At 43.1% G+C, this 27,630-nt stretch overlaps 1 protein-coding gene across 4 annotated transcripts in view; it reads right to left on the reverse strand.

Annotated features, from left to right (window-relative positions):
• Nucleotides 1–27,630, reverse strand: part of TMEM234 (transmembrane protein 234) — a 76,222-nt gene that overhangs the window by 27,064 nt on the left and 21,528 nt on the right. For 2 of the 4 annotated variants that reach the window (XR_012750504.1, XR_012750506.1), the window contains exon 4: nucleotides 15,634–15,831. Coding sequence is in view for 1 of the 4 variants with exons in the window: in XM_075336150.1 (XP_075192265.1) it covers nucleotides 15,761–15,831 (71 nt within the window). In the remaining 3 variants the exon portion in view is untranslated. Of the gene's footprint in view, nucleotides 1–9,972; nucleotides 10,410–15,372; nucleotides 15,832–27,630 lie in introns of those variants that run through there. The other 2 variants (XR_012750505.1, XM_075336150.1) reach the window with 2 other exon arrangements.

Genomic DNA, 27,630 nt, shown 5'->3' on the forward strand with positions numbered 1-27,630 from the left:
GGATGAGACAGGTTTGGTATGAGAGAAAGGGAGGAAGGAGGTTGACCGGTCTGGGGGAGACAGACCTCATTCCCTATAAGGGAGTTAAAGATGTAAATCGGAGGTGGAGGAGTTTTGTTGGGGTGGTTCTAAGGGGCGGGTTAGGGAAAGACTCAGCGTACAGAGGGACAGGATGTTTGTTTAAAGATAACCAGTAATTTTCAACATGGGAGAGGAGATTAAAATATTATGTTGGAATGTAAGGGGACTGTCAGATAGAGGTAGAAGAGATGCAATGATAAAATATATGCTAGACCAGAGACCATCTATAATGTGTTTATTAGAGACGCATTTGACGAGCGAAACGACAAATGTACTGAACAAGCGATGGGTGCAAAAGGCGTATCACTCTACTTTTTCTACTTATGCTAGGAGGGGTCTCTGTGTTGGTCCACAGATCCGCCGTATATGAAGAAGTGGAGACATGGATATACACAGAGGGACAATATGTAATGGTGATCTGTAAGTTGTATGGACAATTATTATGCATTACTGCTATATATGTTCCACCGCCTTACACTAGTGTCAAAATTAGAGAGGTGAGAGAGCCTTCGGCTAAATGGGGGAATTTGCCATTCTTGTTGGTCGGTGACTTTAATAATGTCATAAATTTATATTGGGAAAGGAGCAGAAACTCACGGGAGGCGAGGAGGGACGGAGCAACAGCATTTGGTATCTTTATTCAAGATTTGGGGTTGGTAGATGTTTGGAGGATAAGGAATTTAGGGGTGACCTGTTTTTCCTGTCACTCAGCGACCCATGGTACGCTTTCCCGTATAGACCTGGCCTTGGGAAATGAAATGACGGATTCTGGAATTTCAAATGTTGAATATTTGGCTAGAGTAATATCGGATCATAGTCCAATACTGGTATCTATTAAAAAACGGGGAGTAGGGGAGAGGCTAACAAGAGAATGGAAGCTACATCCGGTTTGGGTAAAAAGTATTGACATGGATGATATAGCCAGTGAGATTCTGGAATATTTTGCCCTTAATAGAGGTAGTGCGGATCCGTTGATGGTTTGGGACGCCATGAAGGCATACCTGAGAGGCCTTTTATTTAGAGACGTTTGCTGGTGTAAGACTCGTAGTAGACAGGGGGAAATTAATTGCTTAGAGGTTTTGAAGGGAGCAGAAGCAGAGATGGTAACACAGCCCATACCAGAGAATAGGCAGAAGCTAAAAGCAGCTCAGGAAGAAGTTAATAAGGTGCTATTGGAGAAAGTAGCTAGGAAGCAGGCTTTTCAAAAAGAGAACTTTTATGCTGAGGGAGAAAAGATGGGACATCTGTTGTCAGTGGTGACGGCAGCCCAGAGACAATCATCCTTTGTGCATTGCATTCGCACCACAACAGGAGATTTGGTTACGGAGGGGGTAGATATTCTGGACATGTTCGCAGCCTTTTATGAAGAATTATATTCCACTAGAGGGGAGACGAGACAGAGCGACCTAGAGGCTTTTTTAGGTACAATGACATTACCCAAAATTACAGAGACAGAGAAACACAATCTAGAGGGCTCTATCACACTTGAGGAGATAGAGCTTTGCATGGCATGGCAAATGAAAAAGCCCCGGGGATAGATGGTCTACCGGTGGAGGTATACAAATCTTTGGAAGAAATACTCTTACCCAATTTGCTGAGTGTCTTGGAGGAGGCAAGGGAGAGGGGGACACTGCCAGAGTCTATGAGGGAGGCGATAATAACAGTAATACCTAAACAGGATAAGGATCCAAAACTCCCCGAATCATACAGGCCCATCTCACTGTTAACGACGGATGTAAACATTTTGGCCAAAGTACTCTCTAATCGATTAACAGAAGTGATATCTACCATAATCCACCAGGATCAGTCGGGTTTTATGCCTAATAGATCCACGACAAAAAATATACGACAATTCTACCTTAACATGCAACTGCCGGTGGACAATCCGGGACAGAGAGTAATAGCTTCATTAGATGCTCATAAAGCATTTGACAGTGTGGAATGGGGATGCCTGTGGGGAGTGCTAAGACATATGGGATTTGGCCCTAATTTTATATCCTGGATACAGCTGTTATATACTAGACCAATAGCTAAAGTGAGGATTAATGGAATGTTGTCACACACGGTGGATCTACAAAGGGGTACTCGCCAAGGATGTCCGCTCTCGCCTCTCCTTTTTGTTCTGGCAGTGGAACCACTGGCGGCTGCTATACGGCAGAACAGAGACATAAAGGGATTTGTATATGGCCATCAAGAAGAGAAGATAGCCCTCTATGCAGACGACATTCTATTGTTTCTTGGAGACCCAGGAGCATCGTTGAGCTGTGCCATGCAGGTGATCGAGCGGTACGGGGGGATCTCTGGACTATCAATTGGATCAAATTGAATCTGTTTCAGGTGGACGCGGGAGTGGATAGGTCGATCCTGGGTGATGAGGTCAACAGACTGCGGGTTGTGGACCAGTTTAGATATCTGGGCATTCAGGTATCCATGTCAATTGGGAATTACATTACTATTAATCTAATCCCTTTGTTGAAGCAACTGCGAAATAAGATAACTGCTTGGAATAAGAATTATCAGTAATAGGACGGATTAATCTTATTAAAATGGTGCTTATGCCCAAGATACTCTATGTGTTGCACAATTCTCCTGTTTGGATCCCTCAGAGTCACTTTAAAGAGATTGATTCCATGTTCCGTGCTCTAATATGGAAGAGCAAACAAGCCGGACTTAAACTCGAGACGCTACAAAGACCGAAGGATGAGGGGGGGCCAGCACTACCCAATCCGGGAATTTATTATCTGGCAGCTCAGAGTCAACATTTCAGGGGATGGGCAGATTTAGGGGTGGTAGACCCAGTATCCAGACTGTTAGGGCATGTTCTGCATCGGAAACCATTAGTGTTCGGACTGGAGGACGGATTAGTGTTCGGACTGGAGGACGGATTATTTGGGAGAATAGGAAAAACGAGCCCCACACTTAGCCTGATGAATAGAATATGGAGGAAGATCAAGCAAATAAGAGGGATTACAGCAATAACTGAATTCTCTCCATTGTGGGACAATGAAAACTGCTCTGAGATATACAAGATAGGCAAAATTAAGGAATGGGCACGTAAAGGTATATGGGGCAAATTCTTAGCCAGGGACGTCTGAAATCGTTTACACAAATACAGGATGAGTTTGGGATATCCCCACTTGGGTGGTACCAGTACAAACGGTTGGTGCATGCAGTGGTGGCTCAGGGGGTTAAGCAAACATTGCTGGTACAGGCAGACCTAGTACTGAAATATGTGTGTAATAGTGGACCCACAAGAGGAATCATATCTACTATATATAGGGACCTACTGTATACATATTTGCTTGATCACCCTGTAAACACTAGGACTAAATGGGAGGCAGAGATAGACGGGATCACTGATGAGGTATGGAATAGTGTTTTGGAATACATACCGAAATTATCAATGAGTGAACCAGAAAAATTATCCCACCTCTACGTGGTGCATAGGGCATATATATCCCCGCTAATTATGTGTAAAGTGGGATTAAGGAGTAACTCCGACTGTCCTAGATGTAATGGAGAAGGTGCCGGCATTTTCCACATGATGTGGATGTGCCCCAGGTTGGCACCCCTTGGATAACTGTTCTTAATAGAATAGAAGGAGCTTATAGATGTAAACTTCCCAGACAACCCCTGGTATGTCTTTTAGGTTACCTGGAAGAAATTAGAGTAGACAACAGTTTTAAAATAGTGATAGCCAGACTGCTGTATGTGGCAAGGAAAGTAATTGCCAAACACTGGATGCAGGGGGACCACCGACTAGAGGGGAATTTGTCGCATATGTTAATTATATTGTTCGAATGGAGAGAAGCATATATGGGAAAAGGAAACAACTTGCACTTTTTGCTAGATTGTGGAATCCGTGGTTGCAATATGGATAAATATTAGAGTTGGGAGATGTTGGACTAGGGGCAGAGATAGTTAGTTCTATACATTCCAATATATGCTATTGAAGGGTTAAAATGTAAGATCTTTGATATTGATATGGGTAATATGTACGCTGAGGGGGGAGGGGGAGGGGATGTTGGGGAGGGAAAGTTTATAGTTCTGCTCGTTATTGCTGAAAATATAACACATGTTTTGTATACTTGGTGAAAAATAAAAAAGTATCTGATTAAAAAAAAAAGACACTCTTCCACTAGGGGAGGTGCCTCAGCAATGTGGATGGTTAGTCAATAGTCTGGCCCTAGCTAGCTAGTTGTCAGGTCTCTTTGTCCACAGTCCGTGCCAGTGTACAGTGTCCTATTCCTGTCCCCCGGCCCCAGGGGCATCCCCAGTGGTCCCTGTCTACACTAGTGACTCTGCCTGTTTGTGCCATCAGCCTCAGCCAGCCCGGTGGTCCCTGTCTACACTAGTGACTCTGCCTGTCCGGATTCTGCTGAACATTGTCTCTACCTGGAGCATAGATGTTTCTCTGTCCACAATCACGACAAACAATGCTCTACTGTATTTCTACTGTCCCATAAGCACAAGCAACAATATTTTGTGAAACCTCCTTGCATTCCCATTAGAAGAGCAATCACTTTCAAATCTCCACAGATATTCCATTGATGATGCTTATATTATATAGCAGTGATGGCGAACCTGTGGCACTCCAGCTGTTGCAAAACTACAATTCCCATCATGTCTTCACAGCCAAAGCTTTTGCTTTGATTGGCCAGGCATGATGGGAATTGTAGTTTTGCAACAGCTGGAGTGCCACAGGTTCGTCATCACTGTTATATAGCATCCAAAACAACTGACAGATTTTCATATCTTTCCTTGAGATGACATGAGTGAGCAATAGGGATTGATGGTTTCATATTTACATTGTGAAGCAACACTGCTTTCAAACTTATCTGGGATGAGTCAATAAACAATCACCAATCTGCAACAAAATACTCTTCAGTTTTTCAAAGAGGCCATTCACATTGTTACACTACACAACTGGTCCATCAACTGTAAAAAATTGTGTTAAAGTGTTACTTCTGTTTCGGTAATAACACACTTTGACATTATCATGAATAAGATTCTTCTGTTTCAACCTAGATGCAAGAAGTTCAGCTTTATCTTTTGACAATGAAAGGTCTCTGATGAAATAATTTACTTCATGTTGAGTAAAGCATTCTGGCTGCTCGGCTCTTCTATCAGGTACATACTCATCTTGATTTGAGGTCTCCATGTCTTCGCCAGTAGCTTCAGCTCCATAGTCTTTATATTCAACTTCATTTTCATCCAATCCAGACAATGGTAGTACAGGAACTGGCAAGGTGCCATCATGTGGAACTGGCCTAATCGCAGATTCAAGTTCATGGTAATTAATCCTATGTTTGTTCTTTGTAGAAAAGCCCTTCAGTTTGACAAAACAAAAGTAGCAGTCATCACTGATTTTTGGGTTCTCTCCAAATGATGTGAACAGCAAATGGCACAGCCGCTTTCCTCATATTCAACCAGTCACGAAGACCATTTGAACAACTTGAGCATATCACATGAGGGTCCCAGCGTACATTGAAAATGCAGATATATCGTAATAAAAATACTTCTGTCTCAGAAACTGTATGTGATAGAGAAAAATTAAGCATATTTTTGGAACCAGCACATCAAACTCCAAAAAAACGGATATATTACCTTTGCTGATGATTTTGTTTGTGTTGACCAGTGTCAGAAATAACCTCACATGTCAATAGTATCAGGAATTTTAAGTATTGGAATGACACAGGACTCACCTTTTCTTCTCCAATCATTATTCCAGATGTCCCAATCATTTTGAAGGAGGTTTAATCAGAGAAAATACACTTTAAACCAGTTTTCTGAAGTCCATTCACTATGCATTCTGAAGAATGCCAGTCTGTTCTTGATGTTTTTCTTTGGCAAAAGTGGTTTATTTGCTGCCCTTCTTGACACCAGTCTAACCTCCAAAGGCCTTAAGCGGGCTTTACACGCAATGACATTGTTAACGAGATGTCGTTGGGGTTCACGGAATTCATGACGCACATCCGGCCTCGTTAGCGACGTCGTTACGTGTGAAATGCACGAACGACCGTTAACGATCAAAAATACTCACCATATCGTTGACCAGGCGTTGTAATCCCGATTATCGTTGCTGTTGCAAAACGCAGGTTGTTCGTCGTTCCTGCGGCAGCACACATCGCTATGTGTGACACCGCAGGAACGAGGAACATCACCGTACCTGCGGCCGCCCGCAATGAGGAAAGAAGGAGGTGGGCGGGATGTTCCGCCCGCTCATCTCCGCCCCTCTGCTTCTATTGGGCAGCCCTATGACGCCGAACAAACCGCCCCCTTAGAAAGGAGGCGGTTCGCCGGTCACAGCGACGTCACTAAGCAGGTAAGTACATGTGACGGGTGTAAGCGATGTTGTGCGCCACGGGCAGCGATTTGCCCGTGACGCACAACCGATGGGGGCAGGTGCTTTCACCAGCAACATCGTTAGCCTGCTTTAGCCTCATTGTGCATGCAGATGCACTGACACCTGCCTGCTACCATTCTTGAGCAAGCTCTGCACTGGTGTTGAACAGATCTAGAAGTTGAATCATCTTAAAAAGACGGTTCTGTCACGTTCTGAATTTTCTGGGCCTGTGTAAAGGCTTTTGTGATTGTTAGTTTTCATGGTAATGAATGAAATTGTAATTTTTCCCAATTCATCTGATCACTTTATCTAACAGTCTAGAGTTAATGCATATTGCCTCTATGAAAATTGAAGCAGCAAACTTTGTGAAAATCAAAATTTGTGTTAATTTCAAAACTTTTGATCACGACTGTATACAGCGTGTCCACCGCCATTAACTTGAGAACGGCGGCAGCTATAGGCATAGAAGTGGTGTCTAGGTATAGTAAAGTAGACATGCGCTACGCAATGAAACCACCTATTGCGCCACCTGGTGGAAAACAACGGAGTAAGCATTTTTATCTCGAAAATGGAACGAGATAGAGAAAAAAAGTGAATTACAAAGTTGTAGGGCATCATCAATTCAATACGAATCAACACCTTACATACAGAAATGCTATGATTAGAACATGTAAAACTCACAAGGCTGCAGATGTGAAGCGATACCTCATGGAGACCTTCCTACAAGTCATTGGGTATGGTGGCTGCATGGAGTGGCCTCCACGCTCACCTGACCTGACCCCATTCGACTTTTTTTCTGTGAGGTCACATCAAATAGCAGGTGTTTGCGACCCCTCCACCAACATTGCAGGACCTACGACGACGTATCACAGATGCTTGTGCAAACGTGTCACCTACCATATTGCACAACGTGCAGCAAGATACAGTATGCTGTCCAGGGTCCAGATGTGCATTGCAGCTGACGGTGGCCACTTTGGGCATCAAAGTTCAATGAGTGCCATATGCGTGACCAGCATTCAATGTTTTTCGGGAGGGGGGCTGTCATGGGTTTCATATCATAGCATTTCTGTATGCAAGGTGTCGATTTGTATTGAATTGATGATGCCCTACAATTTTTTAATTCACTTTTTTTCTCTCTCTCGTTCCGTTTTCAAAATAAAAATGCAAACTCTGTTGTTTTCCACCAGGTGGCGCTATAGGTGGTTTCATTGCGTAGCGCATGGCTACTTTACTATACCTAAACACCACTTCTATGCCTATAGCTGCTGCCGTTCTCAAGTTAATGGCAGTGGACAGGATATGGGTGGACACACTGTATATGATATTTGAAAAGGATAGACAGAAGCGTTATGGAACTTACCTGAATCCACATCTTACCATGGCTGAGCCTACTAGCAACTGTGAATTAATTCATTTTAAATTAACGCAAAATGCAATAGTCTGGTTTTTACAGTTTGTTTTTTTTATAATATTATTAAAAAAGGGCCTGTGATTAAACTTCATTCCTTAGTAGCCCCACTCTAGTTTAATCTACATAACAAGAAAAAGGAAGCTTAGCTAGTGGACCGTGCTGAACTGTGCATTATAGGCTGTACCTTTTTTTTTTTTTTTTTTTGCATGAAGGAACTGTCTAACATGGCATTGTGTGACGGTAACGTTAAAGGGAACCTGTCATCAGGAATTTGGCTTTCAACCTAAATGTTTCCCCCTCTGCAGCTCCTGGGCTGCATTCTAGTAAGGTTCCTGTACTTTTTGTGCACCCTTTTAAACCAAAATAAATACTTTATAAAGTTATACCTTTTGGTATGAAAATCTTGTAAATTCTCCATGGGGGCGGGCTGTCTGGTGTCCGTTGCTGTCCCTTACGCCGTCCCCCCACGCTCCAAATCATCCCTCAGGACGCCGCCCACTGCGCCAGAGGTCCCGTGCACGCCAGGACACCTGGTGACGTGGTCGCAGGCACGAGAGTATGGGCGGCGCTGTGATTGCATCGCAAGTGCCCGCCCATACTCTCGTGCCCGCCCTTTCCCCTCTGCCTCCAGCGTTCTGCGCCGGCCAAATGACCAGATGTCACCTCCTTCCCATCATACCATGCAGCAGGAAATAGATGGGAGGTGCGGAGCAGGCCACCACAGGAGAAGCGGAGAGGATCTGAACGACGTACAGAGGGGAGAGCGCGGCCACGAGAGTATGGGCGGGCACTTGCGATGCAATCACAGCGCCGCCCATACTCTCGTGCCTCCGACCACGTCACCAGGTGTCCTGGCGTGCACGGGAACTCAGGCACAGTGGGCAGCGTCCTGAGGGATGATTTGTAGCGTGGGGGGACGGCGTAAGGGACAGTAACGGACACCAGACGGCCCGCCCCCATGGAGAATTTGCAAGATTTTCATACCAAAAGATATAACTTTATAAAATATTTATTTTGGTTTAAAAGGGGGCACAAAAAGTACAGGAACCTTACTAGAATGCAGCCCAGGAGCTGCAGAGGAGGAAACATTTAGGCTATGTGCCCACGCTACAGGATTTACCGCGGATTTGCCGCGGATTTTGCCGCGGATTTACCGCGGATTTGCCGAAAATCTGCAGCAGCAGCACTTCCAAGCCATTTCAATGGCATTTTGGAAATGCTGTGCCCATGCTGCGGATTTTTCCGCAGCGGATTTGCCGCGGATTTTGATGCGGAAAAATCTGCAGCATGTCAATTGTTTGGTGCAGATTTTGTGCGGATTTTCTGTTTGGAATGGGGAAAAAAAAAAAAATAAAATCCGCATCAAAATCCGCGGCAAATCCGCGGCAAATCCGCGGTAAATCCGCGGGTGCGGATTTGCCGCGAAAGTCGCGGATTTTCAGGCAAAAAAATCCGCAGGGACCTTCTACCGTGGACACATAGCCTTAGGCTATGTGCCCACGCTACAGGATTTACCGCGGATTTTGCCGCGGATTTGCCGCGGATTTGCCGAAAATCTGCAGCAGCAGCACTTCCAAGCCATTTCAATGGCATTTTGGAAATGCTGTGTCCATGCTGCGGATTTTTCCGCGGATGTTGATGCGGAAAAATCTGCAGCATGTCAATTGTTTGGTGCAGATTTGGTGCGGATTTTCTGTTTTGAATGGGGAAAAAAAAAAAAATAAAATCCGCATCAAAATCCGCGGCAAATCCGCGGGTGCGGATTTGCCGCGAAAGTCGCGGATTTTCAGGCAAAAAAATCCGCAGGGACCTTTTACCGTGGACACATAGCCTTAGGTTGAAAGCCAAATTTCTGATGACAGGTTCCCTTTAAAAAGAATCTGTCAGCAGGATTTAGGTCTACAAACCGCATCCAACATTTAATCCAGGATGTTGACAAGTTCATGATGACAATTTATAATCTTCTCACTGTTTTGTCATAAGGAAGTAAAATAGCTTCGAACTCTATATTTAATCAGCAGTAAGAAGTCAGAGGAATGTCAAACCATCCAGATTGCTGGCTCCTCTTCAGTGTAAATTTTAAATCTCTTGTACTCAATACAAATAGGGTGTGGCCCCCTTCTCTGTGAGCCGGGCATTTCATCTAGTGTTCCCATGGCAGTGTGTCCAGTTGGAACCCAGCCACTCTCTGCCCTTATTCAGATTGATGACTGTTGACATATCGTGAGGTTTAATATTAGAGAGTGTAGGTACTGTCCCGATTGGGTACACCTTGTCGGGGTGGGATGGCTTTACGCTTTTTTGATCAAAATAGTGTTTACTAAGTACCCTATGTTCATTTATATGCATTATGCTTTTATTTAGTTACAGCAGGGTATATGTTCATATTATTTCCTTTTTTCATTTTAAATTTGCAGCATACAAATATGTTGTGTGAATTTTTACTGCGGTTCTTGCCCTTTCGATCCATAGAGTGAAGTCTTTCCCAAGTACATGCAGATTTCGCTACTCATCCACAACATTTTTTTTTCTGTCACATGTGGACACAGCCTACATCTTTTCTTCTTTTATCTAAAACAAGAATGAACCATTCATAAATTACTGATTTTGCACTCACTAGCAGCACCAACTGCAATGGTCCAGCTAATAATCCTAGAAGACAGTACATACCACAGTTGATGCTACCGAGTGCTAAATTGCTAATGAAAACCAATCATAATTCATTATATTTGTTATGTCGGTACAGTATGAAAAAAATGTAAATACGAATATCCAGAATGACTTTTTACAATTATGTAGACATCAGATTAAGCACTCAACTGTGCGTGAACTCGCATCACTTTCACAATATATTTGCTTTTAAGCTTTCACAGGTCAAAGTGATGAAAAATGAACAGCAATGTATATTCAGTATTAACTGTTTTCAAGTATGAAAATCTACAAATCTCTCAGCATCCAAGACAAACTGTGATTAAGACGTCACAAAAACCCAGGCTAGTTACGTCCACAAATAGCAAATGTGACTGGCTTCATGTGCTGGTCTGAATATTGGACGAGTTCAAAGGTGCCACCCATTTACATGCACTATTCTGGTCTGTGAATCAAACTAAAGTATTGCATGGTACAATTTTTTTCACATGGACACTTGGTCTGTGAAAATATCTCATCCAAACAGTGCCATTGACTAACAATGGTCAGTGTGCTGTCCATGTAATATCCAATTTAAAAATCGTATAGCACACGTCCAATGAATGTCCTCATCTGAACAAGCTCTTATGATGCTGTGCCAAAAACTGGAAAATAAACAGCAATATTTACAAAATCAGCAATCAATCAAACATTACACAATAGCTAAACAAGTAATTTATTTTAAATCTTCAATTGTAACTGGAGAAAAGAATTTTACATAAGACACAAACTTTGGATCGAGACCAATTCTAAAATTCCCCATATTCTTATTGCAGATCTCTGTTTAAGACCTCACTCCCACCTGCGATTAACACTGATGAGTGCAATCTGATAAAACATTGGATTGCACTCACACCAGTGTTACACAACGAGGCAGTGTCCATCTGCTATTTTCTTCTCATGCCATATTGGCATCGGAAAATGAACATGCAACTGTCATAAATAAAGAACGATTAGGTAGGTCTAACTTTGTTCAGCTTTCATTTATTTTTTCTGGATAATGACTTCAATATGAAATTCCATTTTTTTATGGCAAAGATATGTTTTAGACACAAGTCTATTGGAGTGGATAACCATTTCATTTCACAACAAAGGGGCATTGCCAACAGGACTTGTGGGAATCACAGACTCACCATTCTAAGAGAACCATACAAACTACACCGAGATCGGACCGCAACGTTCGGACTGGCCACGGCTCTCCTGACAATAGTGTGACAGCTTCATATACAGCTATCATGCTCGGGTCCAAATATTGCTATCCAATTTATACTGAATGCACCCTAAGAAAGAAGTTCAATTCAATGGCAGCTTGTATTTTAAATAGGTATTTTCTTTCCAACTTTCCATAAGTCCTCTTTCACACATCCATTCCTCCAGTACCTGTGACGTCCATTTTCACACGTACCGGAGACGGACTCAAGTAGACCCATTAAAACCAATGGGCTTGGTTACACATCCATGTTTTCACACGGACCGTGTGAAGCACACGCATATCTGTGTGCGCCACACAGATATGCGTGTGCTCCACACGGCGACATGTCCATTTTCTGCCGGCAGCACAAGTGTCACATGGACCGCACACTGATGTAATCTGTGTGACACGTACCAGAGAAAACACGGGTCTCATAAAAATAAAGAATTTTTAATATAGTAAATGAGAGCTGGAGGGATACCCAGTTTAGGCTCATACATAGAGCAATCTATGGTTTTAATGTTCCGAATGTTAAGCAACCTGATAAATTATAAATTGGATCTTTTTCATGGGCTTTGGCAATGCAGGGGGATCCAGAGATTTTGGAAGCAAGTCTAGGGGGTGGTGAGAGCAATTTGGAGGAAGAGAGTGGAGTTGGATCCATTAACATGGCTATTTCATTATCAGTATCAGGAGGAGGAAGATGAAGAGGGGGATAAGCTGCCTCTCTGTTTCACTACATAGCAATGGTGAGCAAGAGGGCAATACTACAGATGTGGTTGGTAAGAGAAATGCCTTTGAAAGAAGGACTAATAAGTCAAATGAAGAAGACGTTCCAACTGGAGAAGGTGGTGGTAGAGAGGAGTCAAGACAAGATGACGAAAAACGTTTTTGGAAAATGGAGAGCGTTTATAACAACAATGTGTTCAGAAGAAGGGATAAAACAAATGGTATCCCCATTTGTGTTTACAGAGTGGTATTTAAAGGAGGATTTGTTGGGATCCTTAGGCAAATTAAAAGTATAAGGCCGTGTCGCACGGGAGGGAGGGGGGGTGTCTGTTCAAGAGTGTAGGTTGATCCGGGTTGTGACGTACTGAGGAGGAGATGGGGTAATGGGGAAGTCGATGGGAGTTGTTAATATTGAAGAATATGATAATTGAGAAGGAAGAAGTACATTTTAAGGTAGTAATAACTATTGTTGCATTATACCACTAATGTTTTAATATCCGCTTGCCTGATTTCCCCATTGTTCCCCTTTTCTTTTTTCTTCTTTCTGTAACCCAATTTAATTTAAATCAAGAAAATCCAATAAAATTGGATAAAATGAAATGGTTTAAAAAAAAAAAAAAAAAAAAAGAATTTTAATACTTACTTGTCTCCAGCGCTGCAGTTGCTGCTACCCATAGTTAACAGCAGCGTTGAAGAAAGCAGTGTCGGAGATAGGCAAGTTAACAAGGTCATGCTGTCCATGTGCTATCCGGATGTTACACGGATACCACTGGGACAGCACATGGAACACACACACACCTTCACCACGGACCATGCAAAACGTTTGTGTTTTTGCACAGATGTGCGAAGGAGGCCTAAAATTGTAGGTTAGATAGACCTCAGTTGATTGCAAAGGACATGGCATAAGTGCTTGCAAATTCTTGTTTTGCCTTTCAGATTTACTTACCTTTTAGGCTGGGTTCACACATAGCGACAGCGATAACGACGTCGCTGTTACGTCACCATTTTCTGTGACGTAACAGCGACCTAGTAAGTCGCTGTTATGATCACTGCTTAGCTGTCAAACACAGCGACGCAGCAGCGATCATAACGTCGCTACATGTGCAGAGAGCAGGGAGCCGCGCACACTGCTTAGCGCTAGCTCCCTGCTCTCCTAGCTACAGTACACATCGCGTTAATTAACCCGATGTGTACTGCAGCTACATGTGCAGAGAGCAGCGCACACTGCTTAGCGCTGGCTCCCTGCACTCCTAGCTACAGTACACATCGGGTTAATTAACCCGATGTGTACTGCAGCTACATGTGCAGAGAGCAGGAGCCGGCACTGGCAGCGTGAGAGCGGCGGAGGCAGGTAACGAAGGTAAATATCGGGTAACCACCTTGGTTACCCGATGTTTACCCTGGTTACAGCTTACTGCAGCTGCCAGATGCCGGCTTCTGCTCTCTGCATTTCGTCGCTCTCTCGCTGTCACACACAGCGATCTGTGCGTCACAGCAGGAGAGCAACAATAAAAAAATGAACCAGGGCTGTGTGTAACGAGCAGCGATCTCACAGCAGGGGCCAGATCGCTGCTCAGTGTCACACACAGCGAGATCGCTAATGAGGTCACTGTTGCGTCACCAAAACCGTGACGTAGCAGCGATTTCGGTAGCGATCTCGCTATGTGTGAAGCACCCCTAAGATCAATAGGTGCAGATAGGATCTAACAGAAGGAACCTGTGTATACAAAAGAAAGTAGGCATACGAAAGCACTGTATGGCTTTGGATTGGCATGTGCACGTAACAAAATATATCAACATTTGTTTTAACATTCATATCCAAGCCCATTACATGCCTAGATGTTCACACCAAAATTTTGATGCAGGCTGGGGGGATAGTCTAAACTAATGTGTTTGGGCTAACCGTTAAATCTGAATTTCTATTTCTCTATCTCCGGCCCTCTTTCTTGATTGACAGCTGTGGCTTCATAGACCTAGAGAAGAGTGAATATAGATGGAATAGAAGCAGGTGGGAAGGTGCACTTAATTGGCCACACCATGATACACCTAGCACCTGTACTTGATTTGAACAGTATTGTATATGCTGACAGCAATGGCGTAACAATCTCGGTCTGAGAGATTATCTACTTCAGCTGGATGTGCATTTGAGGATGCATATACAGCTGAAGTGTATTGCGGTGCAGAGACCATTTGGGTCCCTGCGCCGCAATACAAACCGCCAGCCAATCAGAGGCCGGCAGCTGACGTTGGCGTACCCGTTACTGAGGGAGCATGGCAGTGACGTCGTGCACCATGGTGTGCATGCCGATGTAAGCTGCCGTCTCCAGCGCCGACTGTAGAAGAGAAAGCCATGCGATAAGGGAGCAGAAGGAAGGTGAGCAGAATACGGGGAAAATGTATACCAGGAAAAGGGACATATATATCTGGAAGGGGCCCATGATGGAGAACATATATTCCTGGTAGGGGCCCTGGTTGGGAAACTTAGTACAGGATGAGGGATATTTCTACATAATGAGGGGAGGATAACACATATGTCTTTATAGGATTTATGAAGCTACAAGGGCCCATACATCTGACCAACAAGCAGGCGGCAAGGGGGCAGGGGGGCTGGATCTAAATCTTGTACCGGGGGCCATTGAACTCTAGTTATACCACTGGCTGACAGACTCCCTTTAATACAGTCAGCTCATGAGTGTGTCCTTAACGGTTGTATGTAACTGAAAGCAGGGGTCACATGAAGAGTTTCCCTCTAATTAGTTCATGGATGCACTACACAGGACTCCTAAAGGGACCATACAATACAACTATACACTGGTATGAAATGTATGTGGGTTAAACAACCTCACACTTTGTTCTTCATTTGGCAGATACAGCTCATAAATGGACAGCACAGTTATATTTAATAGCAATAAATGGAATAGGTAGTATTTTAATATCCAATTTTATTAGACAAATATCCTTTTGTATCTCAGCATGTTAGGAAAACAGTGCACAATATTGCATCTATGGACATCATCTCTGGCATTCAGCTGGGGCTCCAAGGTGTTCAAAAATTTCCACAAGTCTTTTTTTCGTAATAACTCTAACTCAATAATGCAGTTTCCTCACAATCTAGGCACTTGATTCATCTACATTAAACAAAAGATGTATTTCTTTTTTTTTTGGATAATATTATTGCACCTTTACCTTTTAGACAGAGGCAAAAGACTGATTACTTTTGTACATGCTTTCCATCCAGCAATCAATCCACTTTTCTTATTGCTTCCCAAATCCTTAGGAGTTTTTTTTTCTGCAAGGAGGTTATTTGGTTCATTCATTCATTGACAGAACTTCCCACACATATTGAAATACCCAATGTAGTAAAAAGCAACCCAAGAACAGCTCCTGTGGAAAATAGCAAAAAGAAACATAACCTAGCATGATAATGAAAATATGTATAATTAATAATAATAATAATAATAATAATATACAGTATATGTATAATATATAAACAATGCACCAAACTGAAATTCAAAATACAGATTTGTCTGCATGAAGAAAATTTTCTAAGGCTATGTTCACACTAGAAAAATGATTTTTCTTAAGAAATTTCTTAAGAAATTTCTTAAGAGTGCACCTGTGTTAAAAAACGCACCAAAAACGCACCTGCGTTTTTGCCGCGTTTTCGGTGCGTTTTTGGTGCGTTTTCGGTGCGTTTTTGGTGCGTTTTTACAGCTGGTTGCTCCCTGCGTTATTGTGCCAATTATATATGGCAAAAAACGCAGTTAGCTGCAGAAAAGAAGTGACATGCTCATTCTTTTTCTTAAGAAAATCTACTGAAAGAATTTTCTTAAGAAAAAAAACGCAGTGTGCGCACAGCTAATTTTTTTTGCCATAGGTTTTGCTGGGGAATGTCTGCAGAAAGGTTACAAGAATTTCTCAAGAAATTTCTGCAGCAAAAACGGACCAAAAACGGACCAAAAACGCAGGTGAAAAACGCAGTGTGTGAACATAGCCTAATACTGCAGATTTTACTTAAAGGCCCCCATACCAACTGATTTCAGAGGGATCATCTGATGTGTAAAGGTACCGTCACACTTTAGCGATGCAGCAGCAATCTGACCAGCGATCTGACCTGGTCAGGATCGCTCCTGCGTCGCTACATGGTCGCTGGTGAGCTGTCAATCAGGCAGATCTCACCAGCAACCAGTGACCAGCCCCCAGCAAGCAGCGACGTGCAAGCGATGCTGCGCTTGCAGGGAGCCAGCGTCTGGAAGCTGCGGACACTGGTAACCACGGTAAACATCGGTTATGGTTACCCGATGTTTACATTGGTTACCAGCGCACACTGCTTAGCGCTGGCTCCCTGCACTCGCAGCCACAGTACACATCAGGTTAATAAGCAAACCTTTGCTTATTTACCCGATGTGTAATCCGGCTACGTATGCAGGGAGCCGGTACTGACATCGTGAAAGCGGCGGACGCTAGTAACTAAGGTAAATATCGGGTAACCACCTTGGTTACCCGATGTTTACCTTGGTTACAGCTTACCGCAGGCTGCCAGACGCCGGCTCCTTCTCCCTGCACATTCAGGATTGTTGCTCTCTCGCTGTCACACACAGCGATGTGTGCTTATCAGCGGGAGAGCAACAATAAAAAAACGAACCAGGGCTGTGTGTAACGAGCAGCGATCTCACAGCAGGGGCCAGATCGCTGCTCAGTGTCATACACAGCGAGATCGCTAATGAGGTCACAAAAACCGTGACTCAGCAGCGATCTCAGTAGCGATCTCGCTGTGTGTGAAGTAACCCTAAGGCTATGTGCGCACAGTGCGTTTTTCGCGGCGTTTTTGCGCGTTTTTCGGGTGCGTTTTTGGCCTCAAAACTGCAGGACTTTGCTTCACCAGCAAAGTCTATGAGTTTTCATTTTTGCTGTCCGCACACATCTGTTTTTTTTACCTGCGTTTTTGAGTTAAAAAAAAAAAATGGACATGTCAGTTCTTTCCTCCGTTTTCCCCCCATGCAATGCATTGGAAAAACGCAGCAAAACGCAGAGATCAAAAACGCAGCAAAACGCAGCCAAAAACGCACCAAATCGCAGCAAAAACGCACCCGCGTTTTTTGATGCGTTTTTTTTCGACGCAGGTGCGTTTTTAGCGGCCAAAAACGCAGCGTCAAAAAGACGCAGTGTGCGAACCTAGCCTAAGGGGTCCTCCTGACTCTCATAATCAAATGCCTGATCCTTTTGTTTTTATGGGAGATAAGTCACAGCCAGACACTTCCCCTCTGACCTTTGAAACGACATAAATCCCAAGTTGAGCATTCGTATGTATGGTGGAGTAAGGAGAGATATAGTGAAGGAAATAATTATTTGATCCCTTGCTGATTTAGTACGTTTTCCCATTAACAAAGACATGAACAGTCTATAATTTCAAAGGTAGGTTAATTTTCACAGATGAGAGATAGAAAATCAAAAATAAAATCCAGAAAATCACATTGTATAAATTATATACATTTATTTGCAAAGAGAAATAAGTATTTGATCCCTCTGGCAAACAAGACTTAATACTTAGTGGCAAAACCCATGTTGGCAAGCACAGCAGTCAGACATTTCTTGTAGTTGATGATGAGGTTTGTGCACATGTCAGGAGGAATTTTGCTCCACACTCCTCTTTACAGATCATCATTAAATCATTAAGATTTTGATGCTGCCGTTTGGCAACTCGGAGCCTCAGCTCCCGCCATATGTTTTTTCTATGGGATTAAGGTCTAGAGCAGTGTTTCTCAACTCCAGTCCTCAAGACCCATCAACAGATCATGTTTTCAGGTTTTCCTCAATATTAGACAAGGAATAATTCCATCACTTGTGCAACATTAATGAAAGCCTGAAAACCTGATTGAGAAACACCTGAAAACATGATCTTCTGGTGGGTCTTGAGGACTGGAGTTGAGAAACACTGGTCTAGAGACTGGCTAGGCCACTCCATGACCTTAATTTGATTCTTTTTGAGCCACGACTTTGTTGCCTTGGCTGTATATTTTGGTTCATGGTCATGCTGTAAGACCCAGACAAAAAATATATAAATTTATTTGCATTTTGCAGAGATAAATAAGTATTTGATCCCCTACCAACCATTAAGAGTTCTGGCTCCTACAGACCACTTAGCTGCTTCTAATCAACTCATTACCTGCATTAAAGACAGCTGTCTTAAATTATCACCTGTATAAAAGACTCCTGTCCACAGACTTAATTAATCAGTCAGACTCTAACCTCTACAACATGGGCAACACGAAAGAGCTTTTCTAAGGATGCTAGGGATAAGATCATAGACCTGCAAAAAGCTGGAATGGGCTACAAAACCATAAGTAAGACGCTGGGTGAAAAGAAGACAACTGTTAGTGCAATAGTAAGAAAATGGAAAAAATAAAAAATGAGTATCAATCGACATTGATCAGGGGCACCATGCAAAATCTCCCCTCGTGGGGCATCCAGGATTATGAGGAAGGGGAGAGATCAGCCTAAAACTACACGTGGGGAACTTATTAATTACCTCAAGGCAGCTGGGACCACTGTCACCAAGAAAACCATTGGTAAAACATTACAACGTAATGGCTTAAAATCCTGCAGTGTATGCAAAGTCCCACTGTTCAAGAAGGCACATGTGCAGACCCATCTGAAGTTTGCCAGTGAACACCTGGATGATTCTGAGAGTGATTGGGAGAAGGATGCTGTGGTCAGAAGAGACACAAATTGAGCTCTTTGGCCTTAACTCAACTCGCTGTGTTTGGAGGAAGAAAAATGCTGCCTATGACCCCAAGAACTCCATCCCCACTGTCAAGCATGGAGGTGGAAACATTATGTTTTGGGAGTGTTTCTCTGCTAAGGACACAGGACTACTTCACCGCATCAATGGGAAAATGGATGAAGCCATATACTGTAAAATCCTGAGTGACAAACTCCTTCCCTCCGCCAGAACATTAAAAATGGGTCGTGGCTGGGTCTTCCAGCACAACCATGAGCCAAAATATACAATCAAGGCAACAAAAGAGTGGCTCATAAAGAAGCACATTAGGGTCATGGAGTGGTCTAGCCAGTCTCCAGACCTTAATCCCATAGAAAACTTATGGCGGGAGCTGAAGCTCCAAGTTGCCAAGCGATAGCCTCAAAATCATAATGATTTTGAGATGATCTGCAAAGAAGAGTAGACCAAAATTCCTCCTGACATGTGCGCAAACCTCACCAACTATTATGTCTTGTTTGATAGAGGGATCAAATACTTATTTCTCTCTGCAAAATGCAAATAAATTTATATAATTTATACAATCTGATTTTCTGGATTTTATTTTGGATATTCTAAATCTCACTGTTAAAATTAACCTACCCTTAAAATTATAGACTGTTCATGTCTGTGTCAGTAGGCAAACTTACAAAATCAGCAAGGGATCAAATACTTATTTCCTTCACTGTAGCCGTCAGCTGAACTAGCGTGCAACAACCATATCATGTATAGCCAGCTTATCTTACTGTGCCATGGGCTGACATAATTTTCTGGACTTTGGACCAGGAACACAACACTTTCTTTGCATATGCAGAGATGAATTACTATTGTTGTGTATATGAGCTCAATCAGTATATGTGACATATCGGGTAGAACAGCAGGCTAATTGTAGTCTAACAAGCAAAGTTTATTATTATTAAAGTTATTGCTGGCTAGTAGTTATACTTCTCTAGAATAAATTCTTGTACGCGGTGGTTTCCTGACAGTTCTAGTTCTTCGTTACCTCACTATAACAAGGTTCTGTATAGTCACATGTAAGAGTAAAACATCAATATTATCAAAAGACAGTAAAGAATTGACAATGACAATAAACTGTTCTGAAGTACTTTCTGGTGTTAAAAAACATTAAAGGAGTTATTTATTTTTTCTTCAGGAGCGCTCCACTCCCCAGCACTCCAAAGTTCCTGGTTGGTTTGTTTAAGAGCGCTCCACCTTCACTTACAGTTGAGGCTTAGCATCATTGTTCCTGCTGGGCTGAAGTATGCATGTTCTGATGCAGCTATTGCCTCTACAACATTAAGGCTATGTGCACACACTGCGTTTTTATCCGCGGTTTTGCTACAGAAATTTCATAAGAAATGTTTGAAATCTTTCTGCAGACATTTCCCAGCAAAACCTATGGGGAAAAAAAATAGCTGTGCGCACACTGCGTTTTTTTCTCAAGAAAATTCTTTCTGCAGAATTTCTTGAGAAAATTTCTTGAGAAAATGTGCATGTCACTTCTTTTCCGCAGGTAACTGCGGTATTTCATGCCATTCACTGTAATGTAATCGCGAAATATCGCGGGTATAACATAGGTAGCAAATGATGTGCAAGTATACCCTCGATATCGCCGCGGTTTACCTGCGGTAATGTTAATCACTGCTTGCGGTTTGCAGGGAAGTGATGTCATTCTGACAGGAAGAGGAAGCGGAGCAGAGAGTAAACACACACACACACACACACACACACTCATACATCACAGACATGGACATATAATAAACACACACATCGCACTCACACACAGACATATAGAATACACATAGAAATCAAACGGACATATAAAAAAAAAACGCGGACTCCGCTGTATTTTTACCGTCCAGCCAAGGTAAACACATAGCTGCGGCCCGATATTCTCAGGCTGGGGAGGGCGGGGGGCAGAATATCAGCCCGCAGCTGTCCCGGGACTGTCGCATCCATTATGCAGCAGTCCCGGAGTGTCCCCGAGTCTTCCTGTTGCTGTGATGCGGTGGCAATCAGGGTAATAATGAGTTAATGGCAGCGCATCACCGCCACTAAGTCCAGGCATTAATCATGTCAGTGTCTATGAGACAGCTTTCATGATTAACCTGTAAGTAAAGTGAATAAACACACACCGAAAAATCCTTTAATTTAAATAAAAGACAAAAAGCCCCTCTTTCACCATTTTATTAACCCCTCCCAAACACACAGCTCCGGCGTAATCCACAGACGTCCTACGATTCTGGCATCCAGCCGCGACTGACACTGTACAGAATGCAGCCTCGCAACGAGACTGCAGAAGTAATTACAGGTTATTTCCCACGGCCAATAATGTGAACACACTACCGCTCGGGAGAACTGCAGGGACTATCTATTGATTGATCTGTCCTCTATCTCTCTATCTATCTTATCCATTATCTATTTATCTATCTATCTCTATCTATCTATCCATTATCTATTTATTTATCTATCTATCCATTATCTATTTCTCTATATCAGAAGGAAATGACCTTTTTTTTTCAACATGCTTTATTTATAAAAAAAAGTGCAGGGACCAACCTGCAAAAAAACCGCGGCAAAACCGCATGCGTTTTTCCCGCGGTTTTGGTGCAGTTTTTTACCCCAGATGCGGTAATCTTCAACTCCCAGAAGTTTCTCAAGAAATTTTCTTGAGAAAAATCACTTTTCTAGTGCGCACATAGCCTTAAAGCGATGGGGGGATAAAATGTAGCAGCATCACCTGTTCACAGACAGGTGTGGAAAGAAGGTGTGGGTGTGTGTAGCGTCTAGATCACCAGGCTGGTGCAAGGGGAGAAGTACAGTAGGTGCATTAATGTGTGGAGGTAATGTCTAGGTCACAAGAGATGGAGAGCAAGCTGGGGTGGGGAAGTATTACAAGCACTTTTTGGATTACAGGAAAGGATTTGAACTACTCTATAAAACTGCTCCTAAGTTACTGCTCTTGCCAGAGAAAGGTGGCTGGCATCAAGAGCTAGAGTGTATTGTCTATATCCCGCTTAAAGTTGTTGTAAACTGCATACGTTCAGCCACTTCTCTAAAACAGTGGTGTTTGTCAAAGTCAAACATCAAGAGAAATGAAGAAGTTATAAAATCGGATTTTTGTACTTACTGTAAAATCACTTTCTCATTGAATACAGTGGAGAACTAAGCACCATGTATTGACGGTGGTTCTGATGACTTAATTATGTACTGATGGAAATTCTGCTGATGCATTCATGTACTAATGGTGGTTCTGGTGATGTATTCATGTGGTGATGATGGTTCTGGTGGTGTATTCATCACCAGAACCATCATCACTACTGGAATATGAAACCAAAATCATTATCAGTACATAAATAGAACAACAGAGCCATCAATAGTACATAAATATGGCACCTGATCAATCATCAGCAAATAAATAGGTCACTAGAACCACCATCAGTTCACGAATATGACACAATAACCACCATCAGTAGATAAATGCATCACCAGAACCACAATCAGGAAATGAATACATCACGAGAACCACTATCAGTACATTAACGCATCACCAGAACTTCAATCAGTACATGAATGCATCACCAGAACTATAATCAGTACATGTATTTGTCACCAGAACCACAATCAGTACATGAATACATCACAAAGATTACTACAGTAATCTATTGTAATGTCAAATCAGGCCCATATACATTTGTATTTCATGAACCTATAACTCCCAGTATGTACTTAACAATGATAAAGAGATATTGTGAGTTGTTCTTATCTGTCAATGTCAGATTGTGCACCATATAGGAACAACAGTACTAATGAGATTTAGTCAGTATCAACAAGTAAACCTTCACACTCAGGTACCTTAAGCTGGGTTTACACACTGCAACATCTCAAACGACATCGCTGTAACGTCACCGGTTTTGTGACGCAATAGCGATGTCGTTTGCGATGTTGCAGTGTGTGAATCACATCAGCGACCTGGCCCCTGCTGTGAAGTTGCTGATCGCTACAAATCGTTCAGGACCATTCCTAGGTCCTTTGTTTCCCGCTGTGCAGCATGATCGCTACAAAGTTTCAGTGTGTGAAAGACTTTGCAGCGACTTTGTTAGCAACTTCCCTTTCAAAAAGCTGCTTATCAACGTCCCCAACAACCAGCTAGGTCGCTCTGCAGGTCTGGATCGCGGTTGCGTTGTTGGCCAGGTTTGCCTGTTTGACATCTCACCAGCGACTCAACAGAGACTTAGGGAGGTCGCTGTTACGTCACAAAACCGGTGACGTTACAGCGATGTCCTTTGCGATGTTGCAGTGTGTAAACCCAGCTTTATAGATTACATCTTCTCTGATTGAATTTCTTTCTCTTCAACTCCATTTTATCCAGATTTTGTGATGACTTTTCACATCCACAGCTCTTCTCTGCAGACTTCGCTCTTCTCTGCTCTTCTGCAGCACAGCCCCACATGGTGCCCTTAAAAATAAGGGGTACTTTGCACACTGCGACATTGCTAGCCGATTGTAGCGATGCCGAGCGCGATAGTCCCCGCCCCCGTCGCAGATGCGATCTCTTGTGATAGCTGCCGTAGCAAACATTATCGCTACGGCAGCTTCACACGCACTTACCTGCCCTGCGACGTCGCTCTGGCCGGCGACCCGCCTCCTTCCTAAGGGGGCGGGTCGTGCGGCGTCACAGCGACGTCACACAGCAGGCGGCCAATAGAAGCGGAGGGGCGGAGATGAGCAGGATGTAAACATCCCGCCCACCTCCTTCCTTCCTCATTCCAGGCGGGACGCAGGTAAGGAGACGTTCCTCGCTCCTGCGGCTTCATACACAGCGATGTGTACTGCCGCAGGAACAAGGAACATCATACCTGTCGCTGCAGCGAAATTATGGAAATGACCGACACTACACAGATCACCGATTTTCGACACTTTTGCAATCGTTTATCGGTGCTTCTAGGCTTTACACGTTGCGACGTCGTTACCGGCGCCGGATGTGCATCACTTTCGATTTGACCCCGACGATATCGCAGTAGCGATGTCGCAACGTGCAAAGTACCCCTAAGAGTGTAATTAAAATGCCCAATGCATAAAAATATCTGTCCATCTATGAGCTAAATAAGCCTCTTATAGTATATAACCTCCATACGGTCTGCCCTTATGAGCCACACCCACCACACTATACTCCTTATTGAGCTCTAACCACCGCACTGGCTGCCATTATTAGCTATAATGGTAACACCAGACGCCCTTATGAACCACGGCCTATACCACGACAGTCCCCGCTTCACTGTTTTCCCTTACTCTCTATATTTATACACTGTTCCCCGCCATGCTAACTTCTCTCCATATTGTGCCCCATTTCAAACTGCCCCCTCTCCATATCCATTGTGTCCCCTCTTCACATTATGTCCTCAAACTGCTTACCATATTGTCCTCCCAAAACTGTATCCCCTCCTCATACTGTCCCCTACACAGTTTAATGGTCACCACAGCCCCCATATGATGTCCACCACAGGCCCCTGTGCAATATGGTAACCACAGCCCGTTATATAGTGTAACATCCCCCCTATACAGTAAGATCACCAAGGCCAACAGTATAAAGTTACCAAGGCCAACAGTATAAAGTTACCAACAAACACCAATAAAATATTCCCGCAGACATATTTATATATATATATATATGTATATTGTATCCACAGCCCAGGTATAATGTCCCCTACAGCCCCTATTATGTCCCAACAGTCTCCCATTTTTAATATGATGCCCCACAGCCTTTCTTGTGATGTCCTCCACAGCGAGCCACTCTTGTAATGGTCGCCGACAGCCAGCCCCTCTTGTAATGTCTCCACAGCCAGCCCCTCTTGTGATAACTCCATTCATTGACAAAATAATATAAGAATAATTTAAAAAACTGATATTCACCTAATCCAGGTTCCCTGTATAGCAGCGCCGCTTCTATCTTGCATAGCGGGCGCTGCACAGAACGATGGTGTGACGTTATTGTACCTCCCAATATCTACTGTGTGTGCCTTCTCCAATAGAGCGCAGTCTGGAAGTGGCCTGCATTCTATGGGAATGCCTGCGGCCGGAGTAAGTTACCAGGTGGCCGCAGGAATTCAGCAACGTCAGCTTTTTTTCCCCAAAGTGCCTGGGTAGGTAGGAGATTGCCTACCCCATGTCCAGGCCCTGGAATTAAGCGAAGGAAAACAGAGGCCCGGATGGCAGCTTACCAACAAGGGGAGGTAGGTTGAGCCATAAACCTAGTAGAGGTAAAGTAGCTCCGGCACACCGTTTATTTCCCAATTGCAAATCACACATGAAAAACGTGAATGTCTCTGAATTTTTATTGAAAAAAGATGATACAGTTGCAGAAAGTCCGCCTATGACAACGTTTCGGCCATCGTCTCGGCCTTCATCTGGTCGGACAGTCTGACTAGACATATTTACAAGATAAACATAACAACATAAGAAAGATTGATCAGTACACTTATGAATGGACATTTTGCATGTAACAACGTTTTAATACAAAAAGAAATATTAATGAGGATCATGTGACGTGAGAAACAAGGAGAAGAAACCATTGGTCGTGTAATGAGACACAGATATTGAAGGTCACCTAGAAGAGGGGATGTGTCAAGGTAAGTCATGTGGGGGAGGTATGTGTGGTGCAACGTCCTGGGACTCACCTGGTTGAGCAATGATTCCCAGAGGGGCAAGAGGACAAGAGGACGGTACTGGTAGAGACAGTAAGTCGTGTGAACACGTTATTTATCTGTGATAGATATGGAAAAGGACAAAGAAAGAAGAATGAGCTGTTGGGATAATGGTATCATGAACTTGGAAAAAACGCCATGTGAGAATGCATTATACCTAGTGGTGGATGGACTGGTAAATTCCTGAGACAACGACGGGGTCCCATCAATATTTTAGGATTTATCTATAGGGGTTCTCTGCGGTACATGAGTAATGCTCGGCTCTGTGAGAGCATGAGACCAATCTAGTGAAAAATATCCATAATTAGTAATGAAATACAGTCATTAACTGGGTATACAATGAACTAGGTATAATGCACTCTCACATGGCGTTTTTTCCAAGTTCATGATACCATTATCCCAACAGCTCATTCTTCTTTCTTTGTCCTTTTCCATATCTATCACAGACAAATAACGTCATCTTGTCCTTTTGCCCCTCTGGGAATCATTGCTCAACCAGGTGAGTCCCAGGGACGTTGCACCACACATACCTCCCCCACATGACTTACCTTGACACATCCCCTCTTCTAGGTGACCTTCAATATCTGTGTCTCATTACACGACCAATGGTTTCTTCTCCTTGTTTCTCACGTCACATGATCCTCATTAATATTTCTTTTTGTATTAAAACGTTGTTACATGCAAAATGTCCACTCATAAGTGTACTGATCAATCTTTCTTATGTTGTTATGTTTATCTTGTAAATATGTCTAGTCAGTCTGTCCGACCAGATGAAGGCCGAGACGATGGCCGAAACGTTGTCATAGGCGGACTTTCTGCAACTGTATCATCTTTTTTCAATAAAAATTCAAAGAGACATTCACGTTTTTCATGTGTGATTTGCAATTGGGAAATAAACGGTGTGCCGGAGCTACTTTACCTCTACTAGATAATTTTTCTCCTGAGCACCTGTGATAGGTGACGCTAGGTCCATTTTGCTCTAATGAGCCATAAACCTGACTGCCATAGACAGATGAGTGGTAACATGAAAGTGAGCAGCTCTACCATTGAACTGTATGCTTCCACAGATGCATACCAAAACCACAGGATTGAGGAAAAAAAAAGTAATTTTGGAGGCCAGCAAACTTCTATATAGCCCACCCAGAACCATCCTATGGTTGAACATCACAACCAGAAAGACAATATGCCTAAATGGTGACACATCTTCTTCCAATTGAGAATCCAACAAAAAAGCTTCATGGAATCAAAACAGATAGAATACCTAGCCAGATTTTCCTCAACAGAAGGGGTTTTCACAGGAAAAACATTCAAAGAATAGATTCAGAATGCTGGAAGAAAACTGGCAAATGAAAGGACAAAAGACCAAGGAGGAATCGACAATGTCCTCATTTATGTAAAGAGATCAACTATCCTCCGGTAAAAAATTACTGTAAAAGTCGTACGACCACCATGTCTTAATATAAGTAAGGAACGGGGATCAACAGAGATCACAGCAAACTTAAAGATCCTGCAGCTAGTGAACAGAGTCACGGTCACCAAAGGATGACCCTCCAGAAAGGAACATATATACATCCACTGCTGGAAATTAATTCTGTTGAAAACACTGCAGAGCATCTGGAAGGAATAATTCCAAGCACAAAACAGAATATGATGAGGTGTCAAGCTTCCAGAGGATACTGGTAGGGGTAGGGTTTGTACATGGACTAGTACCCATGGAAGTGA

This window comes from Anomaloglossus baeobatrachus, chromosome 2 (assembly GCF_048569485.1).
Source record: "Anomaloglossus baeobatrachus isolate aAnoBae1 chromosome 2, aAnoBae1.hap1, whole genome shotgun sequence".
Classification (NCBI taxonomy): domain Eukaryota; kingdom Metazoa; phylum Chordata; class Amphibia; order Anura; family Aromobatidae; genus Anomaloglossus; species Anomaloglossus baeobatrachus.